At 59.2% G+C, this 16,494-nt stretch overlaps 2 protein-coding genes and 1 long non-coding RNA gene across 18 annotated transcripts in view; 1 reads left to right on the top strand and 2 right to left on the bottom strand.

Annotated features, from left to right (window-relative positions):
- Nucleotides 1-13,239, top strand: part of ZBTB17 (zinc finger and BTB domain containing 17) — a 32,873-nt gene extending 19,634 nt beyond the window's left edge. For 2 of the 13 annotated variants that reach the window (XM_028487802.2, XM_055083748.1), the window contains 16 exons: nucleotides 5,442-5,768; nucleotides 6,516-6,704; nucleotides 7,343-7,483; nucleotides 7,837-7,956; nucleotides 8,563-8,801; nucleotides 8,880-9,022; nucleotides 9,120-9,420; nucleotides 9,723-9,810; nucleotides 9,886-10,002; nucleotides 10,092-10,212; nucleotides 10,437-10,567; nucleotides 10,896-11,105; nucleotides 11,229-11,318; nucleotides 11,394-11,673; nucleotides 12,051-12,227; nucleotides 12,564-13,239. In XM_028487802.2, the coding sequence (XP_028343603.1) occupies nucleotides 5,444-5,768; nucleotides 6,516-6,704; nucleotides 7,343-7,483; nucleotides 7,837-7,956; nucleotides 8,563-8,801; nucleotides 8,880-9,022; nucleotides 9,120-9,420; nucleotides 9,723-9,810; nucleotides 9,886-10,002; nucleotides 10,092-10,212; nucleotides 10,437-10,567; nucleotides 10,896-11,105; nucleotides 11,229-11,318; nucleotides 11,394-11,673; nucleotides 12,051-12,227; nucleotides 12,564-12,663 (2,772 nt within the window). In that variant the 5' untranslated portion in view covers nucleotides 5,442-5,443 and the 3' untranslated portion in view covers nucleotides 12,664-13,239. The other 11 variants (XM_055083749.1, XM_055083751.1, XM_055083756.1 and 8 more) reach the window with 11 other exon arrangements.
- LOC114485941 (uncharacterized) lies at nucleotides 139-5,454 on the bottom strand. The gene is made up of 4 exons (XR_003679177.2): nucleotides 5,363-5,454; nucleotides 4,314-4,735; nucleotides 1,552-1,603; nucleotides 139-1,218 (listed from the first exon to the last, which is right to left on the bottom strand). It is a non-coding gene; the product is annotated as an uncharacterized lncRNA (long non-coding RNA).
- A 175-nt stretch (nucleotides 13,240-13,414) lies between the features above and the next one.
- SPEN (spen family transcriptional repressor) overlaps nucleotides 13,415-16,494 on the bottom strand; it is an 84,635-nt gene continuing 81,555 nt past the window's right edge. For all 4 annotated transcript variants that reach the window (XM_024125445.3, XM_055083747.1, XM_024125446.3 and 1 more), the window contains 4 exons: nucleotides 15,802-16,275; nucleotides 15,441-15,635; nucleotides 14,953-15,111; nucleotides 13,415-14,471 (listed from right to left, as the gene is read on the bottom strand). In XM_024125445.3, the coding sequence (XP_023981213.1) occupies nucleotides 14,340-14,471; nucleotides 14,953-15,111; nucleotides 15,441-15,635; nucleotides 15,802-16,275 (960 nt within the window). In that variant the 3' untranslated portion in view covers nucleotides 13,415-14,339. The remainder of the gene's footprint in view (nucleotides 14,472-14,952; nucleotides 15,112-15,440; nucleotides 15,636-15,801; nucleotides 16,276-16,494) is intronic.

A 16,494-nucleotide genomic window follows, 5' to 3' on the forward strand; every position in this document is an offset into this window, starting at 1 on the left:
GATGGATTGTGTTTCCTCCGGCGCTCCACCCACCCCCACCCCCCCCCCCCCCGCCCCCGCCCCACCCCGCCGCCACTCCTGTCTGCCTTTGCGGCTCTTTCCGCTCCTCAGGACAGCCCTGGCCAGAGCGTCTGGCAACATGGTTGGAAACATCCCATCTGTGCACGGATTGAGTGTGGCACTTTGACCTCACTTTTTTCTTATTACAAATTTTGTTAAATTTTGAAAAATGTTCCCGTATAAAAGTATATGAAATGCACATACTTAGTTTAAATAATAAATCTAGGGGTATCCAAATCAAGAAAGAAATAGAGCACTCCCAGTATCTCAGAAGACCCTAATTGCTCCTCCTGCCATCCAGAGAGAACTGTTACCCTGAAATATTTTGTTAATCATCCCCTTTTCTTTACAGTTTTACCATCTGTATCAGTTACCTCTTGCTGTAAGCAAACCACCTCGAAACTTAGTGTCTTTAACCATCAGCAGTTTATTATTTCTCCCCATTTTGTGGGTCGACTGGGCAGTTGTTTTTGTTCTACAAGGTGTTGAGGTCACTCGTGTGCCAGCATTCAGCCGGTGGCTGGGCTGGAGCCCTGGTGCTGTCAGCTGGGGCATCTCAGCTCTTCTTCAAGGGACCCGTGCACATTGGTGTCTCCTCCAGGGCCCCTCCATGTGTCCTCTCCCCTCAACGGGAGCGACCGGCCATCCCTGCAGTGGGGTGGCCGGGTTCCAAGAAAGCAAAGCAGACTCTTCCAGACCTCTTAAGGGCCAGGCCTGGAACTGGCACAGAGTCACTGCATCCTGTCGGTCAGAGTCATCCCAGGGCCACCCAGGTTCAGCTGGAGTCTCACGGCAGGTGTGGTCGGATGGGAGGGGTTGCTGGCGGCCGTCCGCAGAGACTGCGCCCACGGTGCCCACACATCCACGTCCGGGTTGCCTGTTTGCATGCACACTGCGGGGCTTCCCCAGCTCCCTCACGTTCTCATTCCCAAATGAATTCCTGTGAGGCCGGCCGGGGCTGTGTCCAGCTAGGCTGCTTGTCCTCAGGGGAGCGTCCCACCTCTGACCCCGAGGTCTGCCCCGTCGCTCAGGGATATGGAAGGAGCAGACGGCGGCGTCACGGAAGGTGCCCGCTCGCGTGCCGGAGTTGGTTGGAAACACGAGGGCTTTGGGCTCGGTGGGCTCTGCGGTCTGGTTCTGTGGGAGTTTTCTGTTGTGCTAAGGTTTGGGGGTTTTTCTTAGAAGCAGCTTTAACTAAGGCCCACACGTAGCACCCTTGAAGCAAGATGAAACGAGGAGGAAGGGACCCCACTGTCGTGCTTAGCGGAGGGCACCGTACACCACGGGCGGGCCGGCAGAACCGCACTCGATCCCCGCCGCGGGTAATGAGCAGCGGGCTGGCTGCTGATCTTGTTACTGTGTTCGGGTCTCCTCAGACAACGCCCCCTCCTGCGTGCACTCGGGACGCGCCTCCCACATCGCCGCCCGCCCCTGGGGCCCCCATGTCTCTCTGTGTGGCCCAGGCAGGTGCATCCTGCCCCACGTGCTCACCTCTTTTCCTGGTCCCCTCTAAGCTTGGCCAGATCCTGGTGGGTTCCTTTCACTGTAGAGTATAAAAGAGGAGACAGGAGACAGAGGACTGCATGCTCATTCTAGAACAACAGTTCACCTAGGTTTGGAGGTGGGGCACGGCCTGCTTCTAGCTCAGCCCCTCTGAGGGGAGGACCGAGCCGGCTGGCCCCTCACCGGCTCACCGCACCGCCTTGGGGAGAAGAGAGGGGCTGTTGGAGCTCTGTAGCAGGCAGGCAGCTGGGGGAGGTGAGTGGGTGAGCACTGGACGACAGCCTGGGGGCTCTGAGCTCCACTGCCCCTGGGGGCTGTGCGGTTATAAAAGCCACGGTGCTGCTGACAAGTGACACCGTTAGCACTCGGCAAGCCCCCCCAAGGGCCCTCACACTCCCTGGGGGGGCCGGTCGCAAGATGGGGCTTGTGAGTGCATGTTTAAGCGCTGTTTATCTGTTTGTGGGGATGTGGCCTTTTTCCCCTTTTCCTTCCTTCTAGTTCCTCTCCCTACTTCCCCCATCCTTCCCTGCTTCCTCCTTCCCTTTCATCCTCGTGTGTTTTCTCTCTCGCTCGTCCATTTCTTTCTTTGATTTTGTCAGAACAGATGCTCTTTGAGGACTGTTTCTCTTGTTGGAACAGCTTTGGAGGCTTCAGAGGGATTCCAGAAGCCTCTGGTGTTCTCCCGACACCCACATTTGGGGAGGAGCCCACTTCTGGGCAGGCATCTCGCATCAGAACACTGCACTTAGCTTTGGGTGGAAAATATTACTCGTGGCGTGCAGCTGCTCCCCCGTGTGTGGGGGGGGAGGGGCTGGGGTTCTGGGCCACCGCCCACCCTCTTGCAGGGACCTGTACCAGCTTTTCCCAAGGCCTCTGGAAGTGAGTGCGCCCCGCCCCGACGTGTCCCCCCCACCCCCCGCAACAGGGCTCCTCTCGGCCTTGGTCCCAGGCAAGGCCAGTAACCACCTGACCTTGGAGCTGGCAGGTCCCTTCCACCCTGTTGGCCAGGAGTCTTTTCTCATGTTTATCTTCCCAGCAAGTCAGATCGCTTTCTGGCTGGAGGGTTCTGCTCTCAGCAGGCTCCAGCCCAGGGGCCTGGGAACAACTCTGTACCTCTGGCCGGGGGGGTGGGGGGTGCAGGGCATGGGTGCTCAGCCAGTGCTCCCCAGTTGTTTCTGAGCCTGGGAGGTTCTTCCTCCCGGTTCAGTTCTTGGGTTGGCTCCTGGTGAAGGTGAGGGAGCCAGGCCCACTGCCAGGAGGGAAGAGTTTGGATCTGATTGGAAAGTTCTGAAGGGGATTATTCTGCAGCTGATTGAGAAGGCACCTGTGGGCCCTGGTGGGCCCTCCCTTTCTGCACTTGGGGGGTATTTCACCTGAGGACAAAGAGGGTGAACTGGTGATGGGAGCTCAGGCGCTGCCCATGCACACGTGCACACATTTGTCTGCTCACGTGGCTTTTTCCACAGCAGAGAGAAGACAGCTCAGGTCGGTTTGGCCCAGGCCTCTCCTTGCCACCTGCCTTTGGTTCCATTTATACCTTGCCTGTGTGTACCCCCTTTAGGTCCTAGGCCTAAGTGCCCAGCCTGCCTGTTTAACCCTACAGGCTGTACACTGGTTCTTTTCCATGTCCTCCAAAACTTCTGTTTTAGCTTTGACATGCTCAGGAACAGAACAGCTGAACTTCTCCCTTGCATCCCTTGAGGTCACGAATGAGAACTTGCTTTTTCTAGGGACTGAAGACCTAGAGAAGGATGCCTTTATGGGGTGTCCTGGTCAGTAGCAGCCTTTGCTCCGGCGGCTCCGTGCTGTGCCGGCTGGTTTGTCACCGAGCAGGTTGTTCAGCAGACGCAGAGGGCCCAGCCGCCTTGCGCCTGACCTCTTGACTCCAGGGCTGGCTTCCGGCTCTCCCCTGCTTCTACCTAAGAGCTTGAGCCTCAGCCACTTATGATCTGAGCGGTCCAAGAAGCTGTGCCTCTGGCTGGGAGCTTGTGTGTGGAGGCTGGGACCAAAGGACAGTCCTGGGGACGTTGGAGGGAGACAAAGGGTATTTTCAAGTCTCCGGCAGCAGCAACTCTGAACTCATGACTCAGGGGCTGGCACCCCATGGCACATGGCCTGTTGCCACTGCCTGTCCCCCCTTACTTGATGGAGCCCTACCCAGCTACTCGGTGACTTCTCCCAGTTCAGCAAATACACCCTTCCACTTATGAAAAGTTTCCAGACACCATGGGTGGGTGGGCTTTGCATCCTTCAAAGCCGATCTGTGCTGGCTAAGCCACGTGCGCGGGGGTGTGGCTTTCGTTATGTCTCATCACAGCCAGACAGCCATACATGGTCACTGCAGCTCCAGAGCTGCAGCGCGGTGACTCGGCCCCGAGAGGCTGATGTAACAGGGGAACAGCCGGAGCCAGTGAGTGGCTGCTGAAACCTGGAGGCCGAGAGCCTCCCAGGGTCATGCTCACCTGCCCAGAAACCACCTGGGGCAGCTCTGAGCAGACCCAGGCCTCAGAGGAAAGGTTCTAGAAGAACTGGAAGAGAAACCACTGCCACTTATCAGATTCCAGGCCAGGGTGTGACAGCCCAGCCCGGTTGGATCTATGTAATGTAGTCCCAGGAGTGGGCACGGACGTTTACTTAGAAATTGGTTCTTTCTTGAAAAGAGAGTCTGCTTCTTTTCCCTAGAAAATGCTGATCCTGAGACTGACTGGTGTGGTGTTGAGGGGGAGGGGAGCGCCGTTTTAGTTACTTACTTAGTCCTGGCTTGTGCAGTTCAGGACGATCTTGCACCAGGCCATGGAGTTTTTGTGAGCATTTTTGCTTGAGACAGTTGTGGAATTTCCAGGCAGTAAGTGAGGCCTTTGACAGAGAAACTGCAGCCAGGCCAGCAACTCCTGGGCTCAGGATCAGAGTTCATTCTTTCTCGAGGGACAGCCTAGAGAGCTTTCTGGACGCAGAAGACTCACCAGCTCTTGTGTAGTTCCCTGAGCCCATGAATCAGAGGTGGGGGAAGTGGGGGAGAGATGGATCCTCACCCCCGAGGGCCAGGCTTTGCCGAGGACAAGGGAACCTGCGCAGACCCCTGTGGGTGCAGCAGGAGAGGGGCTGATTCCTGAAATGCCGGATGATGAAACGTCTGCCTTCCCAAGCGCACATTTCACCTGTACATGACAAACTGAGAAAAATAAGAACAAAATAGAAGGGTTTTCATGGAGCCAAATCTATCCAGTCGAAAGATCTGTCTTTTAGTCTAAGATTATGTCATGCATTCTTTTTTGTAAAAAAAAAAAAAGTTAAGCGACCATGTCTTTTTTTTTTTTTTTTTTTTTTGAAATGCTGACAGTAATCAGTGTTTTGTGTGTGCTTGGGTTTTGATTTTTTAATGTCATTACCTGGCAAGGCACAAAGGTGGCTGTTTTGTGTTGGTCCCTCCATGCTTTGGGGGTTTTGGAACTTTCCTGACCAGTTAGCACAGGAATCTAGAAGCCAGCCCCTGGTCGGTCTGGGCCTGCAGAGGCACCTGCGTTAAGCGACCATGTTTTTTTTTTTTTTTTTTTTTGAAATGCTGACAGTAATCAGTGTTTTGTGTGTGCTTGGGTTTTGATTTTTTAATGTCATTACCTGGCAAGGCACAAAGGTGGCTGTTTTGTGTTGGTCCCTCCATGCTTTGGGGGTTTTGGAACTTTCCTGACCAGTTAGCACAGGAATCTAGAAGCCAGCCCCTGGTCGGTCTGGGCCTGCAGAGGCACCTGCCCTTTGTGGATTTGGTTTCACCCTCCCACCCGTCCCCCCTGCTTCTCACCTGGGAGTGCTGGGATTGCTGTTGGGGCTGGTTGGTGTCCTTCCTCGTGCTAACTCGAGGGCTCTGTGGCTTTCTCCAGCCATGGATTTTCCCCAGCACAGCCAGCATGTCTTGGAGCAGCTGAACCAGCAGCGGCAACTGGGGCTTTTGTGTGACTGCACTTTTGTGGTGGATGGTGTTGACTTTAAGGCTCATAAAGCAGTGCTGGCGGCCTGCAGCGAGTACTTCAAGATGCTCTTCGTGGACCAGAAGGATGTGGTGCACCTGGACATCAGTAACGCGGCAGGTACCCCACTGGGTCCAGGGCCGAGCTTGTGGCGGGCCCCGTGCCACGTGAGGCCCTCCTTTGCACGGCACCTTCCAGCTGTGGGGTGCGCCAGACCTCCCACACAAGACTCGGCCATGAGTGCGTGGGTACCAAGTTCTTACCGCGTTCGTGGGGCCTCTTTTGACTGGGAGTGGGGTGGTCAGGGGAGAGCTGCCAGGAAGGGCTTGTGATAAGCTCCGGAGTGAACACGGGACCAGCCCATCAGGAGGGGCAGAGAGCGAGAGGGCTCTGAGCGCTGGTCCCCCCATTGCTGAGTTAGTCCTCAACCCCTGCCCCGGTAGTCACCTCGATGGGAATGGCAGGGGCTGGGGTCGGGAGGGGTGTCAGGAAGGTCTTGGGATTGAGGAAGGAGCTAACCGGCCCCAGATTCAGGTTCCCAACCCAGAATGACGTGCCATGCCGCCAGAAGTTCGGGCAAGGTGTCGTTCCCCCATTTTACACATGCGGAAACTGAGGCCCAGAGAGGTCAGGTGACGGGCCTGGAGGTCAGGTAGAGAGTTTGTGGCAGAGCCCTGATGAAAGCCAGTGGCGAGAGCCTCTGTCCTCTGGTGGTGAAGTGCAGTGGGCGGGCAGAGAGTGTTCCGGGTGGGCACTCACACCCTCCGCCCCCTGTGGGTGTGCTGCTCTTTGGAGGCTGTTGTCTGGGTTGAGAATCCCCAGGTTGCCCGCCTCGCCACTGGCACAGGAGATGGGGAGACAGTGGGCTGCCACCGCCACCCTGCTTTTCACAAATCCCTGGCTCCTGCCACGGAGCGGAGCAGCTGGACAGGCTGCTGGTGCCAGGCCTTGAGGTGGGTCCGTGATGGCTGTCTGTGTCCTTGGCAGGCCTGGGGCAGGTGCTGGAGTTTATGTACACGGCCAAGCTGAGCCTGAGCTCTGAGAACGTGGACGATGTGCTGGCTGTGGCCAGCTTCCTGCAGATGCAGGACATCATCACGGCCTGCCATGCCCTCAAGTCACTGGCTGAGCCGGCTGCCAGCCCTGGGGAGAGTATGGAGGCCTCGGCCTTGGAAGGTAAGATTCTTGGCAGGCCGTTCCTGAGCAGGTGGCTTTTGATGGGAGCTCTGCCCCCGCCTCTCTTTGTCACCTCTTTGGCCTCGCCTGTGTTGTGGGGAGCTCGTGGGGAGCAGCCGCAGCAAAGTCTGAGAACGCCTCTCAGAGGGGCCCCGTCTGCCCTCCCTGCCTGAGGGCACCGGCAGTCACGCCTGGCTCAAGGCCTTTGCACAGGACTTCCCTCTTCCGGCAGGTCTCCTCTCCCACACCCTTCCTCCTGCTCCTCTTAGTGCCTCAGGAAAGCCCCCTGGGGCCCATTGTGGGCCAGATTCCTCGTGGCACACTTTCAGAGAACCACGCTCCTCTCCTTGTAAGCACCGATCTCTGATCCGCGTCACTTCACGTGTGACGAGTGTCTCCCCGACCAGTCTGCGAGCCCCGTGGGAGCAGCAACCATGACTGTTGTACCCCAGGCCCAGCGGCGGCCTGGTGTGATGTCGGTGCCTCTGAATAATCTGTTGAATGAGCAAACCAACAAACCGCTACTTAGATGTATCCCCAGGGAGGTCTGGAAGAGCTGGCAAACTCTGGGCTACCTCACCCCGCCAAGTGGTGGACACTTGATGGGAAGTGGCAGGTCTGTCCTGTTCCATCTCCAGTGGGGGACAAGAGAGCCAAAGAAGAGAAGGCTGTTGCCACGACACTGAGTGAGCTGGACCTGGCCAGAAGCAGTCCACCCACGGGCCTGGGCAGGGAGCCCAAAGAGGAGCGAGGCGGCCAGGCCGAGAGCACAGCCAGCGGTGAGTTGTGATGCTGAGGACCTGGCTGACTGTCCATCACCTGCCAGCAGCGTGGGCTCCAGCGCAGTGAGCAGCTTTCTCAGGAGGCTCCTGGGGGAGGGAGGGAGGGAGGGAGGGAGGGAGGCACGCACAGGCAACTGCATCCCTTGAGCTCAGGTTACCCAGAACCACCGGTTATTTTTTCTGGGGCATCTGTCAAAGCCAGAGCAGACGCTCAAGCAGCCCGAGCTTGGATTTGCTCCCCGCACCCCCGGGGCCATAGCCGCTTCCAGGGGTCTGGTCCAGGAGAGCCGACCGGCCCCTGGACAGAGGGTGCCAGTCCAGCCCCGGATGCCCCCACACCCCCACCCCAGGTGCAGAGCAGACGGAGAAGGCCGATGCCCCCCGGGAGCCTGCGGAGCTCAAGCCGGACCCCACGAGTGGCATGGCTGCTGCTGAGGCCGAGGCTGCCTTGTCAGAGAGCTCAGAGCAAGGTACCCTCTGCCAGCTGGGACGCCCACCCTCACGCAGGCGTCCCCCACTCACACGCCACACCCCCCGACCCCCCCTCCCGCCAGCTCTCTTCCTCCCTTAGCTGATCTCGCTGTGAGTCACTCTTTCACATCACCTTTTGGGCCGACATCTTTCCTCATTCATGAATATTGACATCAGTTTCTTGGTTGTACACCCTGGCCAAGCTTCCCTTTAGCACAGAAGTGTCCTTGTCGCAGTACTGGCCCTGCTGTTTTTCCCTGGGCTGAGCACCGTGGCGGAACTTGGCCGCCCATGGCACCCACCCCAGCCCCCGCCCCCAGTGCTTGTTGGCTGACAGCACCCTTCCCACCTGTGTCACCAAATATGGGGCCCCCGGTGGACTGAGGCCCATCTGCCTCCTCCAAGCGGCAACTGTCCCGGTCATTGGTCTCCCCTGGGCTTGCCCTGGCGGTGCTGGGGACCATTTATCTGCGGCTCCCGGACATTGCCCTGCCCCCGCGAGGCGCCCACGCAGAGAGAGGGTGTGTGCGGAGATGAGCCGTGCCCAGGCCTCACTTGGCCAGTTGCCAGGTCGGCTTCCTCAGTGCTTGTCCCTCTTGTGGCAGAGATGGAGGTGGAGCCAGCCAGGAAGGGAGAAGAACGAGAGGAGGAGGGCGCCGTGCCCACGGTGGTCAAGGAAGAGGGTCCGCCGCTGGAAAAGGGCGAGGCCCCCGAGGAGAGCGAGGAGTCGGCCAGCACGGACTCGGGCCAGGAGCTCGGCGCGGAGGCGCGGGGCCTGCGCTCGGGCACCTACGGCGACCGCACGGAGTCCAAGGCCTACGGCTCCGTCATCCACAAGTGCGAGGTGCGCCGCGGGCGGTGGCGGCCCCGCCCCGGCCCCCCGCCCGGCGCTGCCCCTGACACCCCACCCCTGCGCCCGCAGGACTGTGGGAAGGAGTTCACGCACACGGGCAACTTCAAGCGGCACATCCGCATCCACACGGGCGAGAAGCCCTTCTCGTGCCGGGAGTGTAGCAAGGCCTTCTCCGACCCGGCCGCCTGCAAGGCCCACGAGAAGACCCACAGGTAGGCCCAGCGGCCGCCCCCCATGCCCACCCGCCTGCCCCGGCCCCGCGAGCCCCGCGAGCCCCGCGAGCCTCCTGTCCCCGCGTTCTGCCGCCAGCCCGCTGAAGCCATACGGCTGCGAGGAATGCGGCAAGAGCTACCGGCTCATCAGCCTGCTGAACCTGCACAAGAAGCGGCACTCGGGCGAGGCGCGCTACCGCTGCGAGGACTGCGGCAAGCTCTTCACCACGTCGGGCAACCTCAAGCGGCACCAGCTGGTGCACAGCGGCGAGAAGCCCTACCAGTGCGACTACTGCGGCCGCTCTTTCTCCGACCCCACGTCCAAGATGCGCCACCTGGAGACGCACGACACCGACAAGGAGCACAAGTGCCCTCACTGCGACAAGAAGTTCAACCAGGTTGGGGGAGCCGGCCCCGGGCCCCTGTGCTCCGGCGGCTTCCGTCTCGGGGGCCCGGGGGGCCTAGCGGGGAAGTAGGTGGTGTTGGCTGAGCAGAAAATGACCCTGCCGGGTGGAGCTCTTGACTGCTCGCCGAGCAAACTGGGAAGGCAGGCTCGGAGGGCAGGCGCGGGCCAGGAGGAACTGAGGGGGGTGGTTTTCCCGTTTCCCCCGGCCTTGAGGAGAGGGGGAGCCCCACACAGGCCCCCGGGAGGGCCGAGAATCGGTGGTTCCCTGCCGTCTGACCCCCTGCCTGGGCGCAGGTGGGGAACCTGAAGGCCCACCTGAAGATCCACATCGCCGACGGGCCCCTCAAGTGCCGGGAGTGTGGGAAGCAGTTCACCACCTCAGGTAGGGCCCGGCCGGCCCCGCCCCCGGCCCCGCCCCCGGCCCCGGGCGCCAGGCCCACCCTCCGTCTCGCCACAGGGAACCTGAAGCGGCACCTTCGGATTCACAGCGGTGAGAAGCCCTACGTGTGCGTCCACTGCCAGCGGCAGTTCGCTGACCCCGGCGCCCTGCAGCGGCACGTCCGCATCCACACAGGTGGGCGAGCGGCCCGGCGGCGCCCGGGTGCGGGCACCAGGGAGGAGAGCAGGCGCCGACACCTTCCCGTCCCCTGCCTCCGTCCCCAGGTGAGAAGCCATGCCAGTGTGTGATGTGCGGCAAAGCCTTCACCCAGGCCAGCTCCCTCATCGCCCACGTGCGCCAGCACACCGGGGAGAAGCCCTACGTCTGCGAGCGCTGCGGAAAGAGGTCCTGCCCTTCCGGCCCCCGGCCGGCGCCCCGTGGGGTCCCGGCACTCGGCGGGTGGAGGGGGTCAGAGAACAAGCCCAGGGCTCGGTCGGTAGCCGGGCAGACTGCTCCGGCGCAGGTCCCGGCGGCCTCTCGGATCTAGACCCTGAGGTGGGAGGCCCCAGCCCACCACCCCGGCCCAGGCTTGGACGGTTCTGTGTAAGCCTTTCCTTCTGGCCCTGCAGATTCGTCCAGTCCAGCCAGCTGGCCAATCACATCCGCCACCACGACAACATCCGCCCTCACAAGTGCAGCGTGTGCAGCAAGGCCTTCGTGAACGTGGGGGACCTGTCCAAGCATATCATCATCCACACTGGTGAGTGCGGGCCACCCGCCTCTCTGTCCCAAGCCCTGGCTCTGGGGCGCGTGGTGGGGTGGGAGGTGCCCCGGACCTCAGCCTTCGGTGCCGGCACTTGCTGAAGGCGGCCTTGAAAGCAGTTTAACTCCAAGGAGGGCCCCATTTTTTCAGAGCTTCTGGAAGGTGCAGGGGCCACTGGAAGCTTCCCTGTGCCTCAGGTGGCCACCCCAGAGCACTTCCTGCTGGAAAAGACAGGGCTGCGGGGGAAGCTGGAGGCCACTGAGGTCCTCCCCCCCCTGCACTCCCCCCCCCCAACGGCAGGAGAGAACCTTGCCTCCCCCCCCAGGAGAGAAGCCTTACCTGTGTGACAAGTGCGGTCGCGGCTTCAACCGGGTGGACAACCTTCGTTCCCATGTGAAGACTGTGCACCAGGGCAAGGCAGGCATCAAAATCCTGGAGCCAGAGGAGGGCGGTGAGGTCAGCGTGGTCACCGTCGATGACATGGTCACGCTGGCCACTGAGGCACTGGCGGCAACGGCCGTCACTCAGCTCACAGGTGCGGACCGTCGCTCAGCTCCCAGGGCAGCGGGGGGTGGTCACAGCAGGGGTTGCCTCTGGGGTGGCAGCAAAGGGGCAGGTGAGTCTGGTCTCAGGCCCTGCCGATGCCGCCCGCCCACAGTGGTGCCAGTGGGGGCGGCGGTGACCGCAGATGAGACGGAAGTACTTAAAGCCGAGATCAGCAAAGCTGTGAAGCAAGTGCAGGAGGAAGGTGAGAGGGGCCGCCTGGGGGAAAGCTGCTGGACCCGGGGCCCTTCCTGTCCTGACTGCAGCCCCACTCCCACAGATCCCAACACTCACATCCTCTACGCCTGTGACTCCTGTGGAGATAAGTTCCTGGATGCCAACAGCCTGGCCCAGCACGTGCGGATCCACACGGCCCAGGCGCTGGTCATGTTCCAGACGGATGCGGACTTCTACCAGCAGTACGGGCCAGGCAGCACGTGGCCGGCCGGGCAGGTGCTGCAGGCTGGGGAGCTGGTCTTCCGCCCTCGGGATGGGGCTGATGGGCAGCCGGCCCTGGCAGAGACACCTCCCACAGCCCCTGAATGTCCACCATCTGCTGAGTGAGCAGGCACCCCCTCCTCCTGTTTATTTAAGGTTGGACGGCACCCTAGGACTGAGAGGGGTGAGCCCATTCCCTAGAGAGAATAAATCTGATTATTTTCTAACGCTGCCTATAGCTCCCTGCGGGGCTGGGGCGGGGAGCTGGCAGCTGTGGCTGATGCCGGGGAAGGGTTGCTCCACCCAGTGACCGGTCGGCAGAGACCTGCTTGTGGGGAAAGCCAGGCTGTCCCTTTGCAGGATGGGACTGGAGCCCCGGGACCCGTCTAGAAGCAAGCTGGTCGCTTTGCCTCTGTTGGGGTGTGGGCAGCACGCTCAGGCCAGAGGAACTGCGGCTCCACGAGCCCCATCTGGCCTCCTCTTTGGAGGCTTCTCGTAGGCTCGGTGTGAGAATCGGACCTCCCCTCTCCACCCCTCTCCGCTGTGGAGCCACGGCTGTGACCCTGTGCCCTTGTGTTGGGAGCTGGGCCCACAGGGCTTGGCCACAACTGCTTACCAGGATCCAGGCCACCCGTAGAGAGCCCAGCTCGGGGGCCCATTCAGCCAGAACAGCAAGGTAGGCAGAGCACCAGACCCAACAGGCCGCAGGCCTGCTTCGTTTGGGCCTAGGGAAGAGGGAGCGCTCCACACTCGCTTCACGGTAACCCTGGCCGCAAGATCAGGGCCAAGCCAGTGTCATCTTTTGAGAACGTTGACTTGCCCTGAATCAGTGGCGTCTCTACAAGGCGGAGAGCCTGGAGGGACAGGAATGAGCGGCCGGGAGCTGTGATGGGGAGGTGGGAGACGGCAGCACTGCTTAAACCAGGAGCAGCGATGTGGACTGTGAAGCAGCTCATTCTTCCTCTGTCGGCAGGGAGACGTGAGATGCCGTCTCTGCCACTTTTCCATACAGCTTGTCCCCAGCAGCTGTAATTCCTCACCCGGAGATGGTACCATCTCGCACCGAAAGCATAGCTCTATTTGGAGGAGCCCCAGGGAGATACTGCAAGTGAGACCAGCAACTTTGTGGTCCTTGTGTCCCCGTCCCCCACGCCCAACTCCCCAGCTTGTGGTGGGTCCAGCTGCTGGGGAAGCTTGGCCCACCAGTGCCATCCTGCTACTGGGAGGCAGCTGCTGCAGGGCCAGCCTGCACCACACCCGGAGGAGGAAGGGACAAGAGGCAAGACCCCAGAGCTTCCTTAAGGTGTTTCTGAGTTTGAGTGGGAGGTGGCTTTATTCTTTAATCAATCAAATTTGAAGTGCCTTCGACATTACGCAGGAGCCGATCGGGACCTTGAAGTGTCAGAAAAACACCACAGCACTGAAAAATAGTTCAAGTTCAGTCTGTGATGAAAATCTTCTTTTGTACAAGATAAAACGATCCTTGGGGAGGATCAGTGGCAGAAAGGAAATAACAGGTTCCATATACAGACGTGGTGGGGGGTTGAAAGCAAAAGTGGGACGAAGGCTAGCTGTTCCCATAAGCCAAGGACCCCTGGTCCTCCCATCCAAGTGACAATCACATCCACACTTGACATGTTCTGTATTTTTTAATAAAGTTTGTAATCCAATGGACACACAAAACAAAACTGCGCTGAGAAAAACAGTTTTCATAAATTAATAAGAAGTGTTAGGAAGTTGGGGGAGAGGTCAAGGTCACAGGAAGAAGGGAAGCCAGTCTTTTGTACAGTCTTTTTGTGTGTGTGTGACACTTCCAAGTTGCGGGGGCAGGGCCCGTGCTGTAACGAAGCGCACTTATGCCAGTCTTTCTTTTGTACAGTCTTTTTGTGTGTGTGTGACACTTCCAAGTTGCGGGGGCAGGGCCCGTGCTGTAACGAAGCGCACTTATACAAATGAGTGACGATACAAAGTCTGAGTATGAAAATAAGATTTTCTCTGAAAACACATTTTTGGCACAGATTAAAAAAAATGTATGTCGGGGAATTTGATTTTTAAGTCAGTATTATATATATTTATATATATTATATATTTATATATACACACATCCCAAGTTCTGCATATTCCACCAAGAGAGAAAAATCCTTCTGTTTGCTCTTTTCTGATTGTAAACTGTACATCCTGGGTGAATCAAAGATGGTGGCAGCAGGAGAATTAAAGAGAGGTGACATCCAAATGAGCAAGGGGAAGGGGAGGGGTGGGGACAACACAGCCCAATGAAATGTTCCTTGACCCCAAGGTTTCAGCAGAAGTTTGAAGTCCTGCGTGAGAGTCTGCGATGTGTGTGCCATGTGTGTTCACGTACACCAAGACATCCAGAGTGTCACAGCCTGTCTTCACTGTGCAAAAGTCCAAGTCACTAATTTAGTGCAAAGGCAGTTCTGTTTCTTAAAAACAAAAACAAAAAGAAAATTCCACTGCCCTGTTCCTTTTCTCCAAAAAGAGGAGAGAGAAACCCAGCCTCAAGGTGTCTGCAAGTCCATTGGTTGGTGGTCTGTCCTTGGGCTAAATGTCATGTAAACATACGAGTAGCAGCACCACTGCCCGGGGCGGGGGTGGGGGGTCTGTCTGACTGGGGCGGGCGGGCGGGTAGGAGAGCGAGGCTGGCCGTCTGGCAGTGGAGTCTGTCCCCCTCGGCAGCTTCTTCCTCCACTTGGCTGGGTTGTCCTGTGTTTTATTTTTTTGCTGCAGAGCCTCAGGAAGATACGCCGAGTGGTGACCATTCAGGGGCTCACACAGAGGCAATGACGATCATGAGGTGGGGAGAGATGTTGGAGATGCTGGCCAGGAGGTCGGGGGCCAGACGGGACAGGTGACTCTCAGAGAACTCGCAGGGCGGGAAGATCTGCAGCACATAGGCGGGCTGGAGGAGGGGGCGAGAGAGAGAGAAATGGGGCCTCCCGTCGTCACGTCCCCCACCCCCCCACTACCACTCTTCCCTTAAACATTTCCAACCGGGGGCCCAAAGGCCCAACAGAGAGCCAGGCTGAGTCACTTCCCCAACCAGCTAAGGTATCCAAGACTCTGTCCACCAGAAGAAAACTAGGTATCCGAAAACTAACATGAAACTAACCCCTGAGAACTTCTTCTCTATCCTTGAGCTAAAGAAAAACCTCTGCTGCCTCAGCCGTCCACTGACTGTCTCCAGGATGGGCAGCAGTAGTCCAGCCCATGCACTCCACCGGTTTCCTCTATCCAGAATGCCCCTTTGTCCAGCCCCTCTGGGGAAGCTGTCCTGACTACTCTAGCTGGCACTGGCAGCCCATGCCACCAGATCAGTCAGACCGCCTGACCAGCCGAGACCAGCCCCACGTGTGTGCGCCGAGGCAGGACACTGGGCTGACCTGATTGGAGCCAGGGTTGGGAACGTTGATGATGCCTGCCGCCTGCTTGGCCTGCAGATATGTGATGAAGGCAGCCTTGAGGGACTCGGTCTGGCTCACGACATCCTCTTGGTCACGGCCACAGGGCAGAGCCAGCAGCAGACAGTAATCTGTCTCCACCTGGGGAAGAGGAAGCGGTCAGTGATCGGGGGGCCACCTCACAAAACAGCCCAAGAAGAGGCCTGTCCAACCCAGGTGATGGCGGCTCCTAAATCCCCACCTCTACGATGACCCTGAGGGCCATCCATATATTTGCTGAATGAAAAAAAGCTTCTCTGGCTCTAGAGGCACTTTACACCCCTAGTAGAGAGAGAACATGCCCTTCATCATCCACTCCAAGAAAGCCATGATTGCGCCCCGTGACATGCCACGGAGACAGGCAGTGGGGGCCACCCGTGCCTTCCCTTGCTGTGGGCGGGGCAGTTGCTCACCTGGGCCCCGAGTCTTACCGTCATCCTTCGGGCAACCCCCTCCAGCTGTGAGGCCTCCAGCCGCATCCTCTGGGCGATCCTCAGGGGGGGCCCTCCTTCAGAGAGCGGCAGGGACCGATGGGCCAGGACATTGTTGCCAGAGACGAAGTGGAGCTGCACAGCAGCTGTGTCGTTCTTGAGGGCCAGTAGGCCCTGCCACACGATGGGGTACTTCTGCTCACAGGGAAACAAACAGAAGTGAGCTCACGGCTGGGGAACACAGCTGTGCTGGCCATGGCCCCAGGCAGCAGCTTGCTGATCTAAGTCAAGTGGGGCTCTCGGGACACTGACAATAGCGCACAGCTCGAAGGGTGGTAGGGGAGGCCCTGCCCAGGCTTACCTTCAGAAGCTGGACCATATCCACAGGTCTCTGGGAAGTCAAATGTGGAGAGGAATCTTGTTTGGGGGCGGCCTGGGTTTCAGTATGTGGCAGAGCCAGTCCTGGAGGGGGGCTGGGGCCTGAGGATGTAGGGACAAACAACGGCTGCTTTGGGGCAGCCTGAGCAGGAAGAGGGGCCGGGAGGTCAGGCTTCATCGAGACAGACACAGGGGAGGGATAGGAGGTCTGGCTTGTTTCCGCCTGCGCCCTGTGGACCTGGGCATGAGGCTCAGCCGGCCTGTTTCCAGGTACGTTTGGGAGGCGCGGCTGCTCTACTCCTGTCTGGGTGCCCTTTGCCTCCTGGGAGACTGGAGGCATCTTGCTGCTTGGTGGCTGGCCTGGCTGGCTGAGCTGGGAGGGCTGCGTGGACTGGGCTGGCTGTATGGACTGCGCAGGCTGCAGAGGCTGTGAGGGCTCGCCTTCAGGAGGAAGGCCCTGGAGTTGGGCGGGAAGAGAAAGGGACAGAGTCAGAGTCTGTTACGCACCAACAACATCCTGCCCCAACCAAGCAGCCGTGAGCCCCTGGGCAAGTCAGCTGCAGGGCATCTCCTGTAGGCCAGGCCCCCGGAAGGGGCTTTAACCAGACGGCCATGCTCTCGGGCATTCAGGATTGAGGGTTCCGGTGAAAGGTCACCTGTTCCCTACCTTCTTACC

This window comes from Physeter macrocephalus, chromosome 3, assembly GCF_002837175.3.
Source record: "Physeter macrocephalus isolate SW-GA chromosome 3, ASM283717v5, whole genome shotgun sequence".
Lineage (NCBI taxonomy): Eukaryota > Metazoa > Chordata > Mammalia > Artiodactyla > Physeteridae > Physeter > Physeter macrocephalus.